The 24,499-nt window shown below is 32.7% G+C and overlaps 1 protein-coding gene across 1 annotated transcript; it reads left to right on the top strand.

The window, feature by feature from the left end:
* The first annotated feature begins 15,298 nt into the window (after positions 1-15,298).
* Positions 15,299-24,355, top strand: LOC134690150 (inversin-like). Its single transcript, XM_063550126.1, has 7 exons — positions 15,299-15,304; positions 15,624-15,647; positions 16,550-16,630; positions 21,656-21,754; positions 22,090-22,188; positions 23,112-23,219; positions 24,314-24,355. The coding sequence occupies exons 1-7, from the start codon at positions 15,299-15,301 to the stop codon at positions 24,353-24,355; spliced, it is 459 nt and encodes a 152-aa protein (XP_063406196.1).
* Positions 24,356-24,499: the final 144 nt, after the last annotated feature.

Genomic DNA, 24,499 nt, shown 5'->3' on the forward strand with positions numbered 1-24,499 from the left:
AAAAAGTCATAACTTAACCGTTTTTTTTGTAAAACGTTCCTTTGATCCATGGCATCTAAATGCTGAGACAAGTTTAAGGTTAAATCAAATTATCATTTTCCGGATTTAGATTGATATATATGCGAAATAAAGAAATTGACCATATTTTTGCGTCTTTTCGGAAGTGCAGAAAAAATTTGATCGTTGATTTTTTCTTGAAATTTTGGCGGAGTGTTCTTGAAACAGTACTTGATTGATTGCAAAAGAAAAAAAATATGGGTCCATGTGCTTGTTTTTTCAATAAAAGCCATATACCTTTATTTTTTTACTACATCTGTAAGTATGGCGCTAAATTACGTTATATAAAGTTTTAATTGCACCAATGTCGTGTAATCATTCCTGCCGTACACGACTATGCTGTCAAGTACATGTATAAAAGCGTTTCCAAAGCGTTGATACTTATCATAAAAATTCATAAGATGGTTATTCGTAAAATCGCTATACATTTGTGCTAAACATGAGGCTAAATATCTACGAAACGGAATTTGGACTGTTAAAAATTCTCTTTCAGATTGTGTTCTTCCCTTGAATGACAGATATATTTTTTTCAAGGGTAGAATCAAATAATTTATTTCCGAAAAAAACCAACATGCACTTCTTCCTCTGAGTTTAAAATGGTCGTTCCATAAGTAAAGGAAAGACAAAACCTTGTCGTTTGAAAATAAAATACAACTTTTAATGCATTCATATTTTTTTTTACAAGAATAATTTTTATCATAATTCACAAAACAATTTTAAGAAAGTCATAATTCCTTTAATATTAACATTCGTGTCTACGATAACACAACTTGTGCAGTCCCTTCGCGCAACGTGAACACTCGGTCCTTACTCTTCTTCGTCTGCCGTTTTTCCTGTCGGAACACACAGTACAGTCTTTTTCTTTCCTTTCGTATTTTTTGTCTTTGTCCAGGATTCTGTTGTCTATATGATAGATGTTCCTCAGTGAGCCCTTCGATGACTTGTTTCACGAATTCAAATGTTGATAATATTGGGTTATGGGATGTGTGCTGATAATACATGATGTGAGAGTTAAGCAGTATTCTGTGAAACATGTGTAATATATTTTTTTTTCCAGACTTTGGTTTGTTTTCTGTAATCGTTATAAAATGCCATCATTTGATCCGAAAGGTCTACACCGCCCATGAAGTTGTTATACGCGTTAACGATAAGTGGTTTTGCATTCATTGCCCGGGCAGCGCTATAATACGTAGACACTAGTACGTCGATTCTGGTCTCAGAGAGAGCACAACAGTTTTTTCCCTGTCTAGCATAAGTTGTCTGTCCGAGATCGGGATTAGCATTCTTAATCATGTTAGGCATGTGTCGATTTTTTCGTAAAGTGCCTGTAAGGTGGGTTCTCTGAACAAGGAGTGTTCTTGCAAGATTTAAGGACGAGAAGAAATTGTTCGTAAAAACATGATACCATTTATTTAGCAGATCAGCAGATTGTAACAATTTAATAACCACTTTTGTTCCTTGTAATATACCAGCTGGGAGAGTGGGTTCAAAAGTTTTGCCGAGATAAATGTGCATTTGTAAAACGTACCCTGTAACAGCTTCCGCGAGAACCCAGAATTTTATTCCGAAGCGGGATCTTTTGCTCGGAATGTATTGCAACATTGCCGTTTTACCCTTTGTTCCGACCAACGTCTCGTCGACTGACAACTCCTGTATAGTAATACAGAAATTTACGATTTACAAAGTCAATTAATGGTTTAATTCTTGAAGCCGGATTGTAGTTTTGGTTATTTTTGCCGGGATCTTTTTACAGTCTACAATATGTAAGAATCTCAAAACATTTTGAAAGTGAATGGGGTCAAAAATCATTCTTAACCATGGCGTAGATTGACATGTTTTTTCTATTCCAATACTCTTTTATGGAACTTTTCCTATTTAATCCCATATTGAAAAGGAGTCCTAAAAAATCCTTGAACTCGGAAATTATTAGCTTTCCTTCTTTTCTCCACTGACATTTCCTGGAAATCTACCAGTCTGGAGTCTAGTTCTGTCATACAGGTCTGAAGCATATCTGAAAATTGTAATGATTGTAATTGAGAGTTTATATTCAATTAAGTAAAAATATTGTTTAGAAAAAGCACCTTTTTAAGCCTACATGTATTACCGGAGGTAATAATCCTAATGTCAACCGTCTTTCCCGTTTGCCAAGTTTTATGTCCTTCAAAAGGAATATTTGATGAAAGAAAAAATTAAGCTGACACAAATTATTCTATGTTGTCATATAAGTGAAAACCCATCCAAAAACATATTTTATTCAATTTATCGGAATATTATCACTCGTTCTTCCCGTGAAAAAACTTTTGTTTTCATTGACTCAGACCTTGTGTTTGTGATTTTTTTTTAAATTTTCAATAATTAAAAATAATCGATCATTTTTCCTGCAAAAAACGTTCCCTTTGGTTCCTAAACGAAAAATCGGTGAAAGCTTAATAATAAGAATAAATTCTCTGAATAAAAATCTTTCAAAATTTGTAGTTTGTTTGCTTCACAAATTCTTTCATCAGGTCCAATGAAAAGAGTAGATAAACGTGCAGAATAGGAAGTGAATTTCTCTCGCTGGCATCCTGATTGGTCCAGATGCGTCTCCGTGAAATGGCGTGTTCTGCTCTGCCTCTGGTGGAAACACACGGAACCAAATGGGCTGATTTCCCAGTGCGGCCATTTTTGACAGCGTCGCTTGCCGTATGTTTGGCTGTGACGTCACATACTTTGTGACGATAAACCAAATTCAAACATTTGGCTGGGCCGATCTTTGGCACTCAAAGGAATCATAACAAGATCAGACAAATCAGCCCTATGGCACATAGGAGGTTAAGTTTGCCTCAACCAAATGTTATGAAACTTACAATGTATACACAAGGAGCTTCTGGACTTTGTTAGTCTTGTATTATTTTTAGCTCACCTGGCCCGACGTCCGTCGTCGTTAACTTTTACAAAAATCTTCTCCTCTGAAACTGCTAGGCCAAATTTAATTAAACATTGCATTAAACATCATTATTAGGGTATCTAGTTTAAAAATTGTGTCCGGTGACCAGCCATACCAACCAAGATGGCGGCCATGGCTAAAAATAGAACACAGGGGTAAAATGCAGTTTAATATTTTTTGGCTTATAACTCAAAAACTAAAGCATTTAGAGCAAAGCTGTTTTTGGTTATTATCTTGAATATTATTATAGATAGAGATAAACTGTACACAGCAATAATGTTCAGCAAAGTAAGATTTACAAATAAGTCAACAATGCGGAAATGCTCAGTTGACCCCTTTAGGAGTTATTGTCCTTTATAGTCAATTTTTTACATTTTTTCGTAAATCTTAGTAATCTTAGTAATCTTTTACAAAAATCTTCTCTGATACTACGTGGCCAAATTAAACCAAACTTGGCCACAATCATCATTTGGGTATCTAGTTTAAAAATGTGTGGCGTGACCCGGTCAACCAACCAAGATGGCCACCACGGCTAAAAATAGAACATAGGGGTAAAATTCAGTTTTTGGCTTATAACTCAAAAACCAAATCAGGTCAAAATCTATCTGCCCTGAAATTTTCAGATGATTCGGACAACCTGTTGTTGGGTTGTGCTCATGGACTGGTAATTTTAAGGAAATTTTGCTGCTTTTGGTTATTATCTTGAATATTATTATAGAAAGAGATAACTTTAAAATACAATAAATGTTGGCAAAGTAAGATTTATAAATAAGTCAACATGACCGAAATTGTTAGTTGACCCCTTTAGGAGTTATTGCCCTTTATACATTTGTTATAGTCAAGTTTTAACCATTTTTTCGTAAATCTTAGTAATCTTTTACAAAAATCTTCTCCTCTGAAACTACTGGGCCATGTTAATTATAGATAGAGATAATTGTAAGCAGCTAGAATGTTTAGTAAATTCAGATTTACAAACACATCACCATCACCAAAACACAATTTTGTCATGAATCCATCTGCGTCCTTTGTTTAATATTCACATAGACCAAGGTGAGCGACAAATGCTCTTTAGAGCCTCTAGTTAATTTTAGTTTCTTGTGTACAATTTGGAGTGTAGACGGCGTTCATTATCACTGAACTAGTATATATTTGTTTTTGGGCCAGCTGAAGGACGCCTCCGGGTGCAGGAATTCAAGACCTGTTGGTGACCTTCTGCTGTTGTCTTATCTATGGTCAGGTTGTCTCTTTGACACATTCCCCATTAACATTCTCAATTTTACAATACTTACATGACTTATCGCTACAAAACACAGATTCCATGGAGATTATTTGGCCCTGCCCCCTCAGTAATGGTCTATTGACGTTAAAACTTTTGCTTCATTTACATGTATTTCTTTGTGATTTGGTCAGTTCAAGCGTACCCACAAGTGGTAGGCCAATGTTAATTGGTATGCATATATACATGATATACAAGGATTAGCACATCTCATTTTCATGGAGAATATTTGGCCCCGCAACATGCATAAATCTTCTTGACTTGAAACAGACACATGTCTAATGTGTTAATAAAGGGGTAACTATTTTATATTAGAATTGAAACTGGGACTGTATTTTTTTTTCAGCACAAACAAAATGTTATTTATACTCAACTCAATATACTCTTTTTTTTTAGGTCTAAAAAGTAGTGAACGCTGAAGAAAAGAGAACAGAAACATAAAAACAATAATGTCCTGTTACATATATACACGTGGCCTACATAGATCTGTTATATAGAAAGGAGGAAAGTGATTCAGGTAAATTGTGTCCTGTTAGATATATACATGTGGCCTACATAGATCTGTTATATAGAAAGGAGGAAAGTGATTCAGGTAAATTGTGTCCTGTTAGATATATATACATACGGCCTACATAGATCTGTTATATAGAAAGGAGGAAAGTGATTCAGGTAAATTGTGTCCTGTTAGATATATATACATGTGGCCTACATAGATCTGTTATATAGAAAGGAGAAAAGTGATTCAGGTAAATTGTGTCCTGTTAGATATATACATACAGCCTACATAGATCTGTTATATAGAAAGGAGGAAAGTGATTCAGGTAAATTGTGTCCTGTTAGATATATACATGTGGCCTACATAAATCTGTTATATAGAAAGAAGGAAAGTGATTCAGGTAAATTGTGTCCTGTTAGATATATACATGTGGCCTACATAGATCTGTTATATAGAAAGGAGGAAAGAGATTCAGGTAAATTGTGTCCTGTTAGATATATACATGTGGCCTACATAGATCTGTTATATAGAAAGGAGGAAAGTGATTCAGGTAAATTGTGTCCTGTTAGATATATACATGTGGCCTACATAAATCTGTTATATAGAAAGGAGGAAAGTGATTCAGGTAAATTGTGTCCTGTTAGATATATACATGTGGCCTTCATAGATCTGTTATATAGAAAGGAGGAAAGTGATTCAGGTAAATTGTGTCCTGTTAGATATATACATGTGGCCTACATAGATCTGTTATATAGAAAGGAGGAAAGTGATTCAGGTAAATTGTGTCCTGTTAGATATATATATGTGGCCTACATAGATCTGTTATATAGAAAGGAGGAAAGTGATTAAGGTAAATTGTGTCCTGTTAGATATATACATGTGGCCTACATAGATCTGTTATATAGAAAGGAGGAAAGTGATTCAGGTAAATTGTGTCCTGTTAGATATATACATACGGCCTACATAGATCTTCTATATAGAAAAGAGGAAAGTGATTCAGGTAAATTGTGTCCTGTTAGATATATACATACGGCCTACATAGATCTGTTATATAGAAAGGAGGAAAGTGATTCAGGTAAATTGTGCAGTTAATTCAGAGTATTATGAACCTTTATCATGTGTTTATATAAACAGTATTAATTTATAATGAAATCAGCCATTAATGATTTAATTTACTACAGATCAGAGAAAAGTGATCTAAGTGGCATATATAAAAACTATTTAAGCCTTTGACCATGCAAAACATTTTTAATGATAAATCTATTAGCTATAATTAAGTTTTGTGTCGAGCATAAAGCAATACGCTATTTCATATCCATGTTGTTGAAATATTCATACACTGTAGCTGTAAACTCATAGTAGAGAAACTGTAAATGTGACGAATTACTAAATGCATTTTATAGGCAAAAGACAAAAAACATATTAACTGTTTTGAGTACATTCACTAATTAACTGTACTTAACTTTGGCAAGAAATATCTAATTGCACAGTATTGTACAATAGCAAGAAATATCTAATTGCACAGTAGTGTGAAATAGCAAGAAATCTCTGTTTGCACATTTTTGCGCAGTATCACAATATTGCACAATTTCACAGAATTGGACAATATCACAGTAATGCACAATATCACAGTATTGCACAATAGCAAGAAACCTTCAATTGAAAATAAATACAAATATTTTAACTCATTTCAAATTTTTAAGATCTTTCACCAAATTAATTTTGTGTCAGAATCCTATATGATGTAAAAAAAAATTAGATCAAATTCCAAATTCAGACGGTATCAGACTTGAGTATTGTGTCCAAACTTGCACAAACTGTTCAGGGTTCGACCTCTGCGGTCGTATCAGGTTGCGCTCAGGGAAGCCTTTTATTGAAAAAAAAAAAAATAATTTCAAAGTTGGAGTCTTACAGCATATGTTTGTGCCATTTTTATGCCTCACTTATTATGCCCCACTTTGATCTGTACCTCCGTTCCAGTCCATCCCGTCCGTCTGTCTGTCCCTCTTTAGGTTAAAGTTTTTGGTAAAGGTAGTTTTTGGTCAAGGTAGTTTTTGATGAAGTTGAAGTCCAACCAACTTGAAACTTAATACATGTGTTCCCTATGCTATGATCTTTCCAATTTAAATGCCAAATTAGAAAATTTCATGGTCCACTGAACATAGAATTAAGAAAATGATAGTGCGAGTGGGGCATTTGTGTACTATGGACACATTCTTGTTTACATTTAGTAAAGATCTTTACTGCACTCAGCTAAAATGTGGCTATATTACAATAAACTATTTAGAATAATGATGTATTCTTAGGACAGGGTTGTGTAATTTGTTGGTTTACGGATTTTTCATGTGAAAATGTCAGGTTTGTCGGTGACGGTCAGAACAAAAAAGAAACAAAATTCTTACAAGACAGAAAAATATGCACAAATTTGATAAGTATTTCAATAATTTTAGTACGCTGCATCTTAATTTTCAGTTCCAAACATTATTGTGCAGCTGTTTTAAACAAACAATGCATGTCCACGGACAATCAGGAAATAATTGGTCATTTCACGAACAAAGAAATAAAAGACAATCTTCTGTTTGCTTTTTATCAACTTTCAGAAAACATATTAATAAGCTCATGTTTAAGCATGAAAACACGTAAGATAAAAGTTGCAAACATGCTAACGAAAAATAAAACTTGACCATCCATGTCATAAACGAAGTAGACTGTCTAATGGATATCATCCTTTGGCAGGCAATCCCGCTTTTGAAATCCAAACAAACGAAAAATAAAATTCAATCTATGAACAATAGCATTCCAAATTGTTTATGGATATTTGTTACTTTTAAATTTACGTCTTTCACATTTAGACGGGTCCATTTCATTGGAATTATGAAACAAAAGAAAAACAAACTTACGGTAATGGGCTTTTAACATAGGTTTCGTTTCGCAAAATTATTTGCGTCAGCAATGTTTCAAGGTCAGTTTTGATTGTCTATTTTAAGGCACACAAACACAACGGATTATGCTTAGATTTCTTAATATTTATTTATATTTAGTTGGTAGTTTTTCACAAAAGGAATAAATATACTTGACCGATTGATAGCAAGTGAGGAAGATGCAATCGAAGTTTCTCTTTGTGAAACTACACATATATAAAGACTTATCGGGTTGTTGTCTCTTTGATACATTCCCCATTTCCATTCTCAATTTTATTAATATTCCAATTTAAAAGGTTAACTACATGTATTAATGTTAGATAAGCAGGAAACAGAATGACTTCATGCTATAATGAATATGTCCTAAAAACTTTTCCACTAATTAGCATTGTATGGTACATGTACCTTTTCTTTTTTTAATTCATGACAGGTACATTAATTTTCAGGGAAAGTTTTACCAGTATTTATATCAACGTGAAACAAATTGAAATTAAGCTACATGTATTTTTTTATATTTTCAGATTAAAGATCTACTATTTGTATTTATTGATTCAAGGTCCAGTCAAGTTAGTAGGTAAGTGTATATTACATTTATATTGTATTGGAACGTTTAATGATTTTTTTATCAAATGAAAATCAGAAATATATTGAAATTGTAAATGTGAATTAAAGGGGAAATAATCCAGAGCTATAGGATTCATTCTAAATAGCATTAGACCAGTGTTTGTATTAAAGGGGAGATAATCCAGGGCTATAGCATTCATTCTAAATTGCATTAGACCAGTGTTTGTATTAAAGGGGAGATAATCCAGAGCTTTAGGATTCATTCTAAATAGCATTAGACCAGTGTTTGTATTAAAGGGGAGATAATCCAGGGCTATAGCATTCATTCTAAATAGCATTAGACCAGTGTTTGTATTAAAGGGGAGATAATCCAGAGCTTTAGGATTCATTCTAAATAGCATTAGACCAGTGTTTGTTTGTTTTTATTCTTTTAGAACAAGTTTAAAAATTGCACTTAGCAACCTTTGTGACGGGATACAAAAAATAAAATGACACAATTGCAAAATTAATTGTACTTGGAAGTTGAAACTAATTAAACATTGCAAGAATTACTAATAGAGTTGTTAACTTAGAACATGTACATTCAAGTTGTGCTTTTTAAATGCAAGATGGGAGGTCTATGTCAACATGGTCAATGAGACAGCAACCAATCAACAAAAGAGGTCAACATTTTATTTAAAAATAGATAAGTGTCTCTATAACTTGTTGGTTTTATTTCATTTATATTTTCAGTTAGAACATCTATTATGTCTATTATTGTTTTTTATTTGATAATTGTCCAGTCCTTGTGTTTATTGTCTGGTCCATGTGACCATTGTCCAGTCTATGTGATCCTTGTCCAGTTGACTTCCTATTATAGGTAGGTTTAATTGTATGTGAACTAAATAGAATCATTTACAACCGAAATTTGTTTAAAAAAAAGAGGTGAATGTAGAATTTTAACTCTGACAGGGGGAGATAATAAACAGATATATTTTAACTTCAAAATATCACAACACTATATAAAAAAGAAGATGTGGTATTATTGCCAATGAGACAATTATCCACAAAAGACCAAAATGACACAAACATTGACAACTATAGGTAACCGTACGGCCTTCAACAATGAGCAAAGCCCATACCGCATAGTCAGCTATAAAAGGCACCGATAAGACAATGTAAAACAATTCAAACGAGAAAACTAACGACCTTATTTATGTAAAAAAATGAACTAAAAACAAATATGTAACACATAAATAAACGACAACCACTGAATTACAGGCTCCTGACTTGGGACAGGCACATACATAAATAATGTGGCGGGGTTAAACATGTGAGTGGGATCCCCCCCCCCTAACATTGGACAGTGGTATAACAGTACAACATAAGAACAAACTGTAAAAATCAATTGAAAAAGGCTTAACTCATCAGATAGACAAAAAATACAAAAAATACAAGTGGACGTGGCCAGGTACTTATACATCCCGACACAAAAACACACAATGAACAGACCTGAGAGTACTCACAGTTATCTGACAGCTAGTTCAAAGCCACTAACAACTAATAAAAAAAATCATGCATCTAAGACTAAACAATCAATCTGACTAGTGGTTTTTTTATGTAATAAACAAGACTCTATAACATCTTGTAAAAGTGAAGGTTTAGAGGTCTATATCAATGAGACAGCAACCAATCAATACAAGAGGTCAAATTTGTATCAAGCATCTTTATAATATGTTATAATTATATTTCAACCTGAAATAGAAACATTCATGTTCTCATTTTAAACATATATCATCAGTATTCATTTGATCCCTGTCCAGTCAAGTCAATCCCTGTCCAGTCGATTTGATCCCTGTCCAGTCAAGTTATTCCTTGTCGGAGTTGTCCTGTCAAGTTGATCCTTGTCCAGTGGAGTCAAGTTGATCCCTGTCCAGTCAAGTTGAACCTTGTCCAGTTGATTTGATACCTGTCCAGTCAGGCTGTTGTTAAAGGGGAGATAATCAACAAATTGTTTCAACATTCAAAATACCCAAGACCAATGTCATTGAGACAGCAACCGATCAACAAAACAGGTCAACATTTTATTTAAAAATAGACAAGTGTCTCTATAAAGTGTTGTTTTTATTTCATTTATATTTTCAGTTTGAACATCTATCATGTCTATTATTCATTTTTATTTGATAATTGTCCAGTCCTTGTGATCATTGTCCAGTCCGTGATACCATTGTCCAGTCAATGTTATTCTTCTCCAGTTGACTTCCTATTATAGGTAAGCTTAATTGTATGTGAACTAGATAGAATGATTTACTACTGAAATTTGTTTAAAAAAAAGAGGCAAATGTAGAATTTTTACTCTGACAGGGGGAGATAATTAACAGATATATTTTACATTCAAAATATCAACAATAGTTTTTTTTAATGTAATAAACAAGACCCCAAAAATATCTTGTAAAAATGAAGGTTTAGAGTTCTATATCAATGAGACAGCAACCAAATTTGTATCAAACAATATAAGCAAGCATCTTTATAATATGTTATAATTATATTTCAACATGAAATAGAAACATTCATATTCTCATTTTAAACATATATCATCAGTATTTGTTTGATCCCTGTCCAGTCGAGTCAATCCCTGTCCAGTCGATTTGATCCCTGTCCAGTTTAGTTGATCCTTGTCCAGTTTAGTTGATCCTTGTCCAGTGGAGTTGAACCTTGTCCAGTGGATTTGATTCCTGTTCAGGCAGGCTGTTGTTGTAGGTAAGTACATCATATGTGAACTATATAGGATCATTTTAATACTGAAATTTGTTTCAAATGTAAAATATTCAAACTCTATAAGGGGAGATAATTAACTAAATTGTTTTAACATTCATAATACCCAAGACCAATATTTTATAGTAAATGAGACACACACGAACATGAAATCATTGCAAAATTGTTTTTTCTTCAAAATAGATAGGTTAAACTTATGTGTGAACTTTGGGTTAAGGATAGAAAAAAAAATTGAGTGCTAAGGCTACATTGTGTACAGCACACTGATATCAACCGTATATTCATGATATTAAACAGGTACAACACAACATTATAACTCCCGCAATATGTCAACAGTATATATCGATGAGAAGGCAACCCAACAAAGCAAGAACAGAAATATGTAGAGGTCAATATATAGTCAATAAATACAAAATATCTTCAAATGACAAGGTCTAGATTTTCATGATGCTGGCCATAAAAAAAAAAAAATCATTAGAGTATCTTGTTTAAAAAAGGTGTCACATGACCCGGCCTGCCAACCAACATGGGCAACACGGCTGAAAATAGAACATAGGTGTAAAATGCCTATTACGCGTCAGTGCCATAAACTATTTGTATTAAGCCTTATATTTCAGAAGGTTCAATATTAAGTTTCAGTAGTAAAGTCCTTTTCTGAAATACTACAAGCAATATGTCAGCTATATTTGGTGTACGAAATTAATTAAAGGTGTACACGTCGGTCTGGCAGGGTTCATCTGACCTTAAGCTCATTTTCATGGTTCATTGGTCAGTGATAAGTTTCCCTGGTTAGTTCTGTTTCTCAGATACTATAAGCAATTAGGTTTACTATATTTGATGTATAGAATGATTGTAAGGTGTACATGTCTGTAAGGCAGTGTTCATCTGACTGTGACTTCATTTCCATGGTACATTTGTCAATATTTAGTTTCATGGTTGTGTCTGTTTCTTGTATACTATGGCAATAGATCAACTATATTTGGTGTATGTAATGAGTGTAGAATGTACATATGTCTGTCTGGCTTGGTTTCTCTGACCTTGAACTCATTTGCATGGATCATTGATAATGATAAGTTCAAATCAGCTTCATTCGTCTTTTTGTCACTTTCAACATAAAGTAAATCATAAAAGTAAAGCAGGCAGGACATTTCAGCATGTGCAGCAGCATTCTTGTTTTATTCACAGTAGTGTGTGTTTGAGGAGGGAAAGGGGTCAGCAGGGGGATAGTCAATTATTACACGAAATGATAATGTGATTCATATATGTATTCCTTTTTTATGCCCACACCTTAGCAGAGGGGGCATTAAGTTTTACCCTTGTCTGTCTGTCGGCCCGTACTTCTGTACTTCCCGAAATTGGTTTCCGTTCACTAACTTAAGTGTCCTTCAACCAAATGTTATTAAACTTGTACACAATGCATATTACCGCAAAACACAGATAAAGTTTCAATTTTGGTGGCATCACTTTTACATGTTTTACCATTATTGAGTTCTGTCCCTTATAATATTGTATGCAAGCAGGGGCATCATCTGTGTCCCTTGGACACATTCCCCATTTATTTATTTTACTTATGCTAATAAATATAGATTAATGTTCAGTGCAATTACTAGTACCTATAAATATTAAAAAATTTTTTTGCAATTATTTTGTTTGAAAATTTATAAAGAGTGGTTGAAAAGTTCAGCAGATTTTTATTTCACTTTATTTTTGGTAAGTACATATTTAATGTCTTTTTATGTTAGGTAAGTAGGGTTTATTTAAGACTTAAATTATTTTTTTAATAAGCAAAGCAGTGAAACATGTATTTTTACACTTCAGTGATCACACTGGTTTGATCTAGAAATTTATTAGTATATATACTCTTGCATTGAAATCTCCTCACTAGCTATTTCACTCTTTTTATTGGATATGTAAATTCCCTTTGTTGTAGAATTCTTATTTATACTATTGTAATGTTTTATCTTTACATTTTGAATTTGATATTGATTCAAAAACAGGAATATGTGGTATGATTGCCAATAAGACAACTTTCTATCAGAAAAGTGAATGTGATGCATGATCTCTTGTCACCAAAATGAGGTTAAACATTATATTATAATTCTGCATTTGATTCATAATTTGAACGGACAATAATAATGGTATAAATTCAGATATGTGATGCTAATTTAATGTATGTCACTTATTCAAGCTTCGGTTTAAAATCTGATATGATAGAAGTTTGGTTTAACTATATCAATACTAAATGCTGTAGAAATTATTTCAATTTTTAGCTATTAGAATGTTGTCTTCTCAATTTGATTCAGACTTTAATGAGTGTGAAAAGAATAGCCAACAAATAAAACTGTGGTTGAAATGATTTATTGTACATTACAGTGCAGTTTTTTTATACGCCTGTTTACAGGACATATTATGGTATACCTCTGTCCGTCCGTCCATCTGTCCGTCGTCAACATGTCGGAAATCAACTCAAAACGCTTTACCCAATTTGTATAAAACTTTAGTGGATGGTATATATCTATTGCTGTGAGCTCCATTTCGTTTTTCATAAATTTTAGATTTTACGTTTCCGAGAAATGGGGTTTTCCAGTTTTCGGACAATAACTCAAAAATGCTTGGTCAATTGTTTTTATTTGATGCATTTGAAGCTATGCTTCAAAGGTTTATATATAGTGATTATGCAATAGTAGCACGTTCATTAATTAGGGCCCCGCCTTTAGGCGGGTCACCCTATAATGATCAGTCTGTCCGTCCGTCTGTCCGTCCGTAACACTTTCGTGTCCGCTCCATATCTAGAGAACCATTATGATTTCATACTTTATACTTTACATGTATATTAACCACCACCAGAGGGCGTGTCATGATGTGTGTACAACTTCCTAGGTCAAAGGTCAAGGTAAAAAAACTTTGGTTTCAGATGACAACCCTGTATCCTGTGGTGAAGATCGTGTCCGCTCTATATCTTGAGAACCATTATGATTTCAAAGTTTATACTTGACATCCATTTTAACCAACACCAGAGGGTGTGTCATGATGTATGTACAACTTCCTAGGTCAAAGGTCAAGGTCAAAACTTTGGTTTCAGTTGACAACCCTGTGTCCTTTTGTGAAGATTGTGTCCGCTCCATATCTAGATAACCGTTATGACTTTATACTTAATACTTAACATGATTATTAACCAACACCAGAGGGTGTGTCATGATGTTTGTACAACTATCTAGGTCAAAGGTCAAGGTCAAAAACTTTGGTTTCAGTTGACAACCCCGTGTCCTGTGGTGAAGATCGTGTCCGCTCCATATCTAGATAACCGTTATGATTTCAAAGTTTATACTTGACATCCATTTTTACCACCACCAGAGGGCGTGTCATGATGTATGTACAACTTCCTAGGTCAAAGGTCAATGTAAAAAAAAAAATTGGTTTCAGTTGACAACCCCGTGTCCTGTTGTGAAGATTGTGTCCGCTCTATATCTTGAGAACCGTTATGATTTCAAATAGTATACTTGACATCCATTTTAACCAACACCAGAGGGTGTGTCATGATGTATGTACCACTTCCTAGGTCAAAGGTCTGTCTGTCTGTTGGTCTGTCCATCGCTAACAAATTTGATCCACACTATATTTTGAGAGGACAGCTGTTATTATTTCATACTTTATACCTGACAAACATTTTCAACTTAACATATATATTAACCAACACCAGAGAATGTGTCATAATGTATGCATCCTAAGTCAAAGGTCAGTCCGTCGGTCTGTCCATCCGTTCGTTGTTCTTAACAAATTGTGTCCGCTCTACCTCTCGAGAACCGTTAATATTTCATACTTTATACTTGGTGGGTCATAATACATGGAAGGCATAATTCTAAAAATATGTGACAAATATCAATTGGGCAGCACCTTTAAACATATTGTTCAAACATCAATCCATATATCCAGAAGTCACCTTAGAGTAGTCAACAATGAGTTCACATCATGCAGTCATATCACTTTTATACTATGAAAGTAAGTTGAGAATATTTATCAGTTTTAACTTAAAATCTTAGATTAAAATCACACGTGAGACTATGTAATAACTTCAAATAATGCTTCATATCAGATTATCCATACAACTTGTTTACCCCACATTATTGACAGCGGGGCCCACAGAGATGGCTCCCATCTCAATGATATCTAGTTATGTTTACTTTAGAAGCTTCATTCTTATGATGTAATGAATGAACATGTCCAAAGTCAGGAGCCTGTTATTCAGTGGTTGTTTATTGTTTCTGTATCATATTTCTTTTAATTTTGATTGTTTGTACATAAATATGGCAGTTAGTTTGCTAGTTTGAATTGTTTGACAATTGTTATTTCGTGGCTTTTTATAGCAAACTGCTTTTTTTTTTAAAGTTTAAACATAGCCTTGGTTACATTCCTTTTGCATTTATTCTTCCAGAGTTATGTCCCTTCAATATTTAGGTAGATGATCACTATAGAGCTATTAGTTGATACAAAGATTTAGTTGTGTATATCTGAATACGTACATAGGTCAGTATTTATAAGTCCAAAAACAGTATATTTTTTTTCAGTTGCATGAAGCAGTAACAATAATTACTCAACAGTTTATAAATATGTTTTTTTTTTCTATTTTAGGAGATAATGGAAGTGTGGAATTACGTAAGCTTTTTTCTTCTTTAAAGTCAAAACTGTCAAGTGTTTTTATTGTTTATCTGATAGAAAATATAAGCATGTTATAATATGTAGGGATGTTTTAAAAATTTGTGATTTTGTGATTAATTGGACACCCCCACAAGGGCCACACTCTTTGATATCCCTCAGCATGCTCAGTGAATAATTGGATTTATCAGTCACCAATCTTTTGTAGACTGAAATGTTGCTTAGCAGATATAAATGCAGCTAAAACAATTTTCTAGTCTTTGGTTTAGACCCGTCTTGGGAACGAACCCAATCAATTCTGCTATAGAGGAGAACACGCTACCACAAAACGACCAAGTGGTTTTTGGTTTCAATTGAAAGTATATAACATCTGTAATTTTCAGCAGTTTGGTTTTATTTAAAAAATTCCGGTTCTTTCAACGGGTTACAATTTGCTCTATTACCCTCTCAGCTAAGTGTAATTTAATTTATTGTGCTGATATGTTTGTGATTATTGTCTTTTAAATTGTAAATTGAAAGTACTTGACTATGACGTCATGTACATAACATTGTTACAGTTATTAGAAAAATAACAATGTTGAATCAAGATGTCTTTTTGATGTTGACAGACTATGAAAAAGGAGTGAGGCCAAAATGAGCATTATCTTTGAAATTATTGATGTAAATTCAGTTTGTTGTCTTTTAAAGTATTGATGTTTATTTGGTCTGCACGAAAAAGTGACATTCAAAAAGATGTCTCCAGTTGAGAAATTGGATAGAGTTAAATGTCTATATGTATTTACCAATAAAAATCTGTAATTTGAAAGTGTTTGATAATTATTCTCTGGTGTTAGAGTTAAAACCATTTAAGTAACTTAACTCTTCACATTCTGCTAAATGTAATCTCTATTTCTTACTTACAGAAACTTTATGAAGCTGCTGAAAATGGGAGCGTAGAGGACTTGAAGCTTTGCCTAGCAAATGGAGCTAACATTGATAATCAAGTAGGTAAACTTGTAACATTGAATATTAAAAAGGTAAACTTGTAACATTGAATATCAAAACTCAACACTATATATGTAAATCAGTTTTACTTATGAAAAAGTAATATTCTTGATAGTTCATAAAAATGGTTTATATGAATTGCCACAAATATTGAAAACTCAGTGACTCAAATACAACAATTAACAACACATGGTCTGGACCTGACTACTCAGGGTAAATAGACATACAAATACAACAACTAACAACACATGGTCTGGACCTGACTACTCAGAGTAAATAGACATATAAATACAACAACTAACAACACATGGTCTGGACCTGACTACTGAGAGTAATAGACATACAAATTCAACAACAAACAACACATTGTCTGGACCTGACTACTCAGGGTAAATAGACATACAAATACAACAACTAACAACACATGGTCTGGACCTGACTACTGAGAGTAAATAGACATACAAATACAACAACTAACAACACATGGTCCGGACCTGACTACTCAGGGAAAATAGACAAACAAATACAATAACTAATAACACATGATCTGGACCTGACTACTCAGAGTAAATAGACAAACAAATACAACAACAAACAACACATGGTCTGGACCTGACTACTCAGAGTAATAGACAAATAAATACAACAACTTACAACACATGGTCTGGACCTAACTACTAAGAGTAAATAGACAAATATAACAACACACAACACATTGTCTGGACCTGACTACTCAGAGTAATAGACATACAAATATAACAACTAACAACACATGGTCTGGACCTGACTACTCAGGGTAAATAGACAAACAAATACATCAACTAACAACTCATGGTCTGGACCTGACTGCTCAGAGTAAATAGACAAACAAATATAACAACTAACAACATATGGTCTGGACCTGACTACTCAGAGTAAATAGACAAATAAATACAACAACTTACAACACATGGTCTGGACCTGACTGCTCAGAGTAAATAGACAATCAAATATAACAACTAACAACACATGGTCTGGACCTGACTACTCAGAGTAATAGACAAACAAGTATAACAACCAAACACATGGTCTGGACCTGACTACTCAGAGTAAATAGACAAATAAATACAACAACTTACAACACATGGTCTGGACCTGACTGCTCAGAGTAAATAGACAAACAAATATATAACAACTAACAACACATGGTCTGGACCTGACTACTCAGAGTAATAGACAAACAAGTATAACAACCAAACACATGGTCTGGACCTGACTACTCAGAGTAAATAGACAAATAAATACAACAACTTACAACACATGGTCTGGACCTGACTGCTCAGAGTAAATAGACAAACAAATATAACAACTAACAACACATGGTCTGGACCTGACTACTCAGAGTAATAGACAAACAAGTATAACAACCAAACACATGGTCTGGACCTGACTACTCAGAGTAAATAGACAAATAAATACAACAACTTACAACACATGGTCTGGACCTGACTGCTCAGAGTAAATAGACAAATAAATACAACAACTTACAACACATGGTCTGGACCTGACTACTGAGAGTAAATAGACATACAAACACAACAACAAACAACACATGGTCTGGACCTGACTACTCAGAGTAAATAGACAAACAAATATAACAACTAACAACACATGGTCTGGACCTGACTACTCAGGGTAAATAGACAAACAAATACAATAACTAATAACACATGATCTGGACCTGACTACTCAGAGTAAATAGACAAACAAATACAATAACTAACAACACATGGTCTGGACCTGACTGCTCAGAGTAAATAGACAAACAAATATAACAACTAACAACGCATGGTCTGGACCTGACTACTCTAGAGTAATAGACAAATAAATACAACAACTTACAACACATGGTCTGGACCTGACTACTGAGAGTAAATAGACATACAAACACAACAACAAACAACACATGGTCTGGACCTGACTACTCAGAGTAAATAGACAAACAAATATAACAACTAACAACACATGGTCTGGACCTGACTGCTCAGAGTAAATAGACAAACAAATATAACAACTAACAACACATGGTCTGGACCTGACAGCTCAGAGTAAATAGACAAACAAATATAACAGCTAACAACACATGGTCTGGACCTGACTGCTCAGAGTAAATAGACAAACAAATATAACAACTAACAACACATGGTCTGGACCTGACTACTCAGAGTAATAGACAAATAAATACAACAACAAACAACACATGGTCTGGACCTGACTACTGAGAGTAAATAGACATACAAACACAACAACAAACAACACATGGTCTGGACCTGACTACTCAGAGTAAATAGACAAACAAATATAACAACAGACAACACATGGTCTGGACCTGACTACTCAGAGTAAATAGACAAACAAATACAACAACACACAACACATGATCTGGACCTGACTACTCAGAGTAAATAGACAAACAAATATAACAACACACAACATATGATCTGGACCTGACTACTCAGAGTAAATAGACAAACAAATATAACAACTAACAACACATGGTCTGGACCTGACAACTCAGAGTAAATAGACAATAAATACAACAACTAACAACACATGGTCTGGACCTGACTACTCAGAGTAAATAGACAAACAAATACAACAACAAACAACACAGGGTCTGGACCTGACTACCAGGGTTTCCGCTGGCGGTCGCCATTTTTCGCAATTTGCGAAAAAATAATTATTGTGGCGATTAAAATTCGTCATTGGCGAAAGAATTTGTCGAAAGAAATATATATAACGATTTATTTTCAGCCATCTTGTTTATTTACTTTTTCCGGGTTTCTCTTACTTTACCTATCAGACAATACTCGGAATTCACCTTGAACTCGTTAAGATTTTGACAGAAAATCAATAATCAGCTGATTGCTTTCATAGCTATCGACATCAAAGGACTAATTAATAAAGGTGTTGATTTTATGATATGACAAAATAATATGGCTTCTGTTACATGTCACAAAAGGGATTTATTAGCAACTTTGCGACGCACGTGTTTGCAAAATTTTTAAGCTTCCTCTCCTTCTTTTAATGATAGTCTAGAAAAGAAAATTGTTGTTATGACGAAAAATGTTCAAAAGAAAGAACAGTCTCTGATTTAAAATTTTATCATTTAACTTTCATATAGATCATTGATTTCAGTGTGTACTTTCAAAATCGTATCAGTGTTCAGTGACACACGTGTTTCAAGCATATAGCATGTATAGTTTTACTTATTTACGATGGTCTAGAAAAGAAAACTGTCGATATGAAGAAATCTATTCAAAAGGTTGGCATGAAAGTAACCCTTCAATGAATTGACTTCACTTACACAAGGGATCAATTCCAAGTGATAAGATGCTTCGTTTTGTTGTAAAAACCACTTCTTATTTAGGGGGAGGGTGGCTGGAGAAAAAAAAGGAAACTTTTAAAAGAAAAATATATTTGTGTTACTTGGCGAAAAAAAAATAAAGTGGCGAAAAAAATATTGTTTTGGCGAAAGAGGTGGCGAAAAAAATAATTGACCCAGGGGAAACCCTGCTGACTACTCAGAGTAAATAGACAAACAAATACAACAACTTACAACTCATGGTCTGGACCTGACTACTCATAGTATATAGACAAACAAATATAACAACACACAACACATGGTCTGGACCTGACTACTGAGAGTAAATAGACAAAACAAATATAACAACTAACAACACATGGTCTGGACCTGACTACTCATAGTATATAGACAAACAAATATAACAACACACAACACATGGCCCAGACCTGACCTGCTCAGTAAATAGACAAACAAATATAACAACAAACAACACATGGTCCAGGTTGTCTGATTTGGTACACACACAAAATGTGGAGGGGTTAAACCATATGTGTTTTTTTATGATTCCCCCTTGGCCTATCTAGACCATTGGTATTAATAATAAAACACACAATAATAAAACCTGAACTGTTCAAATACCATTGGTATGTATGTTAACTGATACTTAGTCATTATACTGAATCAACATTAAATCAAAATTCTGAATTTAATTAGAGTTTTAATGGAAAAATACATGCATGGTTTGATTTTAAAATATTTCTCTTTTTGTTTGAGTTATGGATGGTGAAGTTCTTATTTCGCTTCTTGACATGAAACAATTTTTTACACTTATGTTTTTCTTGATGTTGTGTTAACAACTTTGGTCAGATAGTGATATGTATAAAGATCTAATGTAGAAACATCTTGTAAAAAGGACAAATAGTCGTTAGATTCATATAAAATGTAATTCCATTTAATCATATAATTGTTCTGAATCTGGAAATACTACTCTTTTTAACTTTTCTTTGATTTTTTTTAAAAATTAATGATTATACTGAATCTGCACTAAATCCTGTTGTTAATTAGACATGTTTAATGGACAATAAATGCTTGTATGAATAATGATAATAATAATAATAATAATAATAATAATGATAATAATAATAATCTTTTTTTTAAAGAGGGTCTCATTTTCTTTGTGTTGTACTAAATCAGGAAATAAAACTTTTATCATTCTTTTTTGAATAATTTATTTTATTAAAATTAATGATTAAACTGAATCTACACTAAATCCTGTTAACACAAAACACATGGTCTTCACCTGACTACTCAGAGTAAATAAACAAACAAATATAACAACACACAACACATGGTCTACTAAATCTGATCACATTACTTTTTATCACCACAAAAACATGTTAATTATACAGGTTTAATGGACAACAAATATTTGTTAGAATCACATAAAGTGGGGTCTCATTTTACTTATAGTATTGTTCTGAATCAGAAAATACAACTTTTTTTCATTTTTCTTTAAAAAAAATATTTTCTTAAAATTTATGACTAAACTGAATCAATACAAAATCCTGTTGTTAATCAGACAGTTTTAATTGATGTGACTGGTCATTTTTGTTAATATTTATTACACAACATTGTCCAGTTTATCAGACAAGTTTTGATGTCAGTTGTATTATTCCAGGTTAATGGAAGGACAGCATTAATGTTTGCTGCCAGTGGAGGACATGTGGAAGTGTGTCAACTTCTCCTGGAGAACAGGTGTAACAAAGATATCACAGATGTATGTTATCTACTAAATCTGATCACATTACTTTTAATCAACACAAAATCATGTTGTTAATTAGACAGTTTTAATGGACAAATGTTTGTTATAATTATATAAAGTGGGGTCTCATTTTACTCATAGTATTGTTCTGAATCAGAAAATACAACTTTTTTTCATTTTTCTAAAAAAAAAATGATTTTATTAGAATTAATGATCATACTGAATCTACACTAAATCCTGTTGTTAATCAGACAGTTTGAATTGATGTAACTACTTATTTTTGTTTATATTTATTACACAACATTGTCCAGTTTATCAGACAAGTTTTGATGTCAGTTGTATTATTCCAGTGGGATGGATGGACAGCATTAATGTGGGCAGCCTGTAAAGGACATGTGGAAGTGTGTCGACTTCTCCTGGAGAACAGATGTAACAAAGATATCACAGATGTATGTTATCTACTAAATCTGATTACATTACTTTCAATCAACACAAAATCATGTTGTTAATTAGACAGTTTTAATGGACAAATATTTGTTATAATTATATAAAGTGGGGTCTCATTTTACTCATAGTATTGTTCTGAATCAGAAAATACAACTTTTTTTAATTTTTCTTTAAAAAAATTATTTTATTAGAATTAATGATTAATCTGAATCTACACTAAATCCTGTTGTTAATCAGACAGTTTTAATTAATGCGACAGTTTATTTCTGTTTATATTTATTACACAACATTGTCAAGTTTATCAGACAAGTTTTGATGTCAGTTGTATTATTCCACACAAAATCATGTTGTTAATTAGACAGGTTTAATGGACAACAAATATTTGTCAGAATCATATTAAGTGGGGTCTCATTTTACTTGTCTCCTCGTACTTAATCAGGAAATGTAACTATTTTTCATATTTCTTTTAAAAAGTTATTTTTTTTTAAATTGATAATTATTCTGAACCATGTTGATCAGACAGATTTCATTATTATATCAACAAATACTTGCTAGAATTATATAAAGTGAGATCTCATTTATCTCTGTGCATTACACTGAATCCATTGATATAAATATTTAATGCATTTCATGAAAAATATTTTATTTTGTTAACATGACATTTCTGATGGAAGGTCTGACATCCCACAAAAAAACTTGTTGTTTATTTGTTGTTTATGTACAATATGAATACAAGTGTGACTGGTCATTTTGTTCAGTTTTGACCACTGATTCATGTGAGATATATTTTGTTTATATTTATTACACAACATTATCCAGATTATCAGACAAGTTTTAATGTCAGTTGTAGGATATGTTGTATATTATTGATATTGATAACAAAGTATTATCCATAATATTTACATGCTATTTGGTTATATTATAGAGAGATGGAAGAACAGCTTTACATCTGGGTGCTGAGTGGGGATATCTACAGGTCACAAGATGTCTAGTAGAACAAGGAGGCATCAGTCCCTTGGTTAAAACACATCAGGTAATATTATATAGTAAATGCCTAATATTCAACTATTGCTACATGTAGTAAATAATGCATCACTAAAATGATGTTTAAGATATTTTTGGTCAAATGGAATTTTTTTCTCAAGGTTATAGTTACACATATGTCATATGATCCTTTAAATTGGACAAAAAATATTAAAGTGTTTTATAGACTTGGATGGCTTAGTTTTACTATAAAACACGTGAACATAGATGATCATATAAAAGAAATCCAGTATTTGTTTTCAAAATCTTCAAAAATAAAACGATTTTGTTTATAGACCACTAACACTTTTTGGGTAATTAGTTATACTAAAAGGAGATAATTTTATAATTCCATAATTTTTTAGCCAAATTATATGAATATCTCAGTTTTAGGGAAAAGAAGCAATAGTAATAACCTATAAGTAAATGGATAAAATAGTTTTTGATATAAAAAATAATCATTTGTATTGATTCAAAATTAGACCTCGCAATATCCTGAATATGACACTTGTTGTCATTAAACCCAAATGTAAACAAACAAACTGTCAAAAGACACACACACCAATCTGTTGTTGTGACAATGATAACAAAGTTATTAGATAGTATCAAAATAGTCTTAAGCAATACATTAAAATAAGTTCATCGTATATTGATAATTACATATTAATTAAAAAATCATTCAATTGTAAAAGTTACTTTCTCTGAGTTATCTCCCCCTTATATGGCAAAGTTTTAAATAAATTATTAAAACAACACTAATCTGTTTTTTTTGGTAAAATATAGCCGTAAATATGATAAAACACATAATTTTCTATATCAACATGAAAAGTCTTACACATAAATTACTTTCAACTTTCGAAATTTGCACATTTCACTAAAGATTTAGACTGTTTGTTGTCTGTTTTTTCAAAATCCAAGATAGAGGACACCCCAGCCTCCTCAAGACTGCAAAGTTCTTCATATTTTTGTATTTAAGCTATCTAGTTGGAATAGTTGCAAAAAATCTCTCATCTGTGCCATAATTCATGTATTTCCTTATTGATACGGTGTCAGTGATAAAACTAAAAACTATGAAATCTGTACAATAACAATATATAGTTATAGGAGGATATGGATAGGGTATACAGAGTAGAAAATCATGAATGATAGAAAAAAAACTTCAGGAAAAGAGAGAATTGGGCAAAAAGATGATGAATAGAAAATAATGGGGTGAAAAAAAATATAAAGAATAAAGAAAAATGGGGTGCTAAAATTTAAAAATAAAAAGTTAAAAAGACCCCCAAATCCTAT

This window comes from Mytilus trossulus, chromosome 11 (assembly GCF_036588685.1).
Source record: "Mytilus trossulus isolate FHL-02 chromosome 11, PNRI_Mtr1.1.1.hap1, whole genome shotgun sequence".
NCBI classification, from domain to species: domain Eukaryota; kingdom Metazoa; phylum Mollusca; class Bivalvia; order Mytilida; family Mytilidae; genus Mytilus; species Mytilus trossulus.

Coding starts and splice junctions, on each gene's coding strand:
- LOC134690150 (XM_063550126.1), top strand. Junction 16,631..21,655: donor GAGCTAACATTGATAATCAA/GTAGGTAAACTT, acceptor GTATTATTCCAG/GTTAATGGAAGGACAGCATT. Junction 22,189..23,111: donor GTAACAAAGATATCACAGAT/GTATGTTATCTA, acceptor GTTATATTATAG/AGAGATGGAAGAACAGCTTT.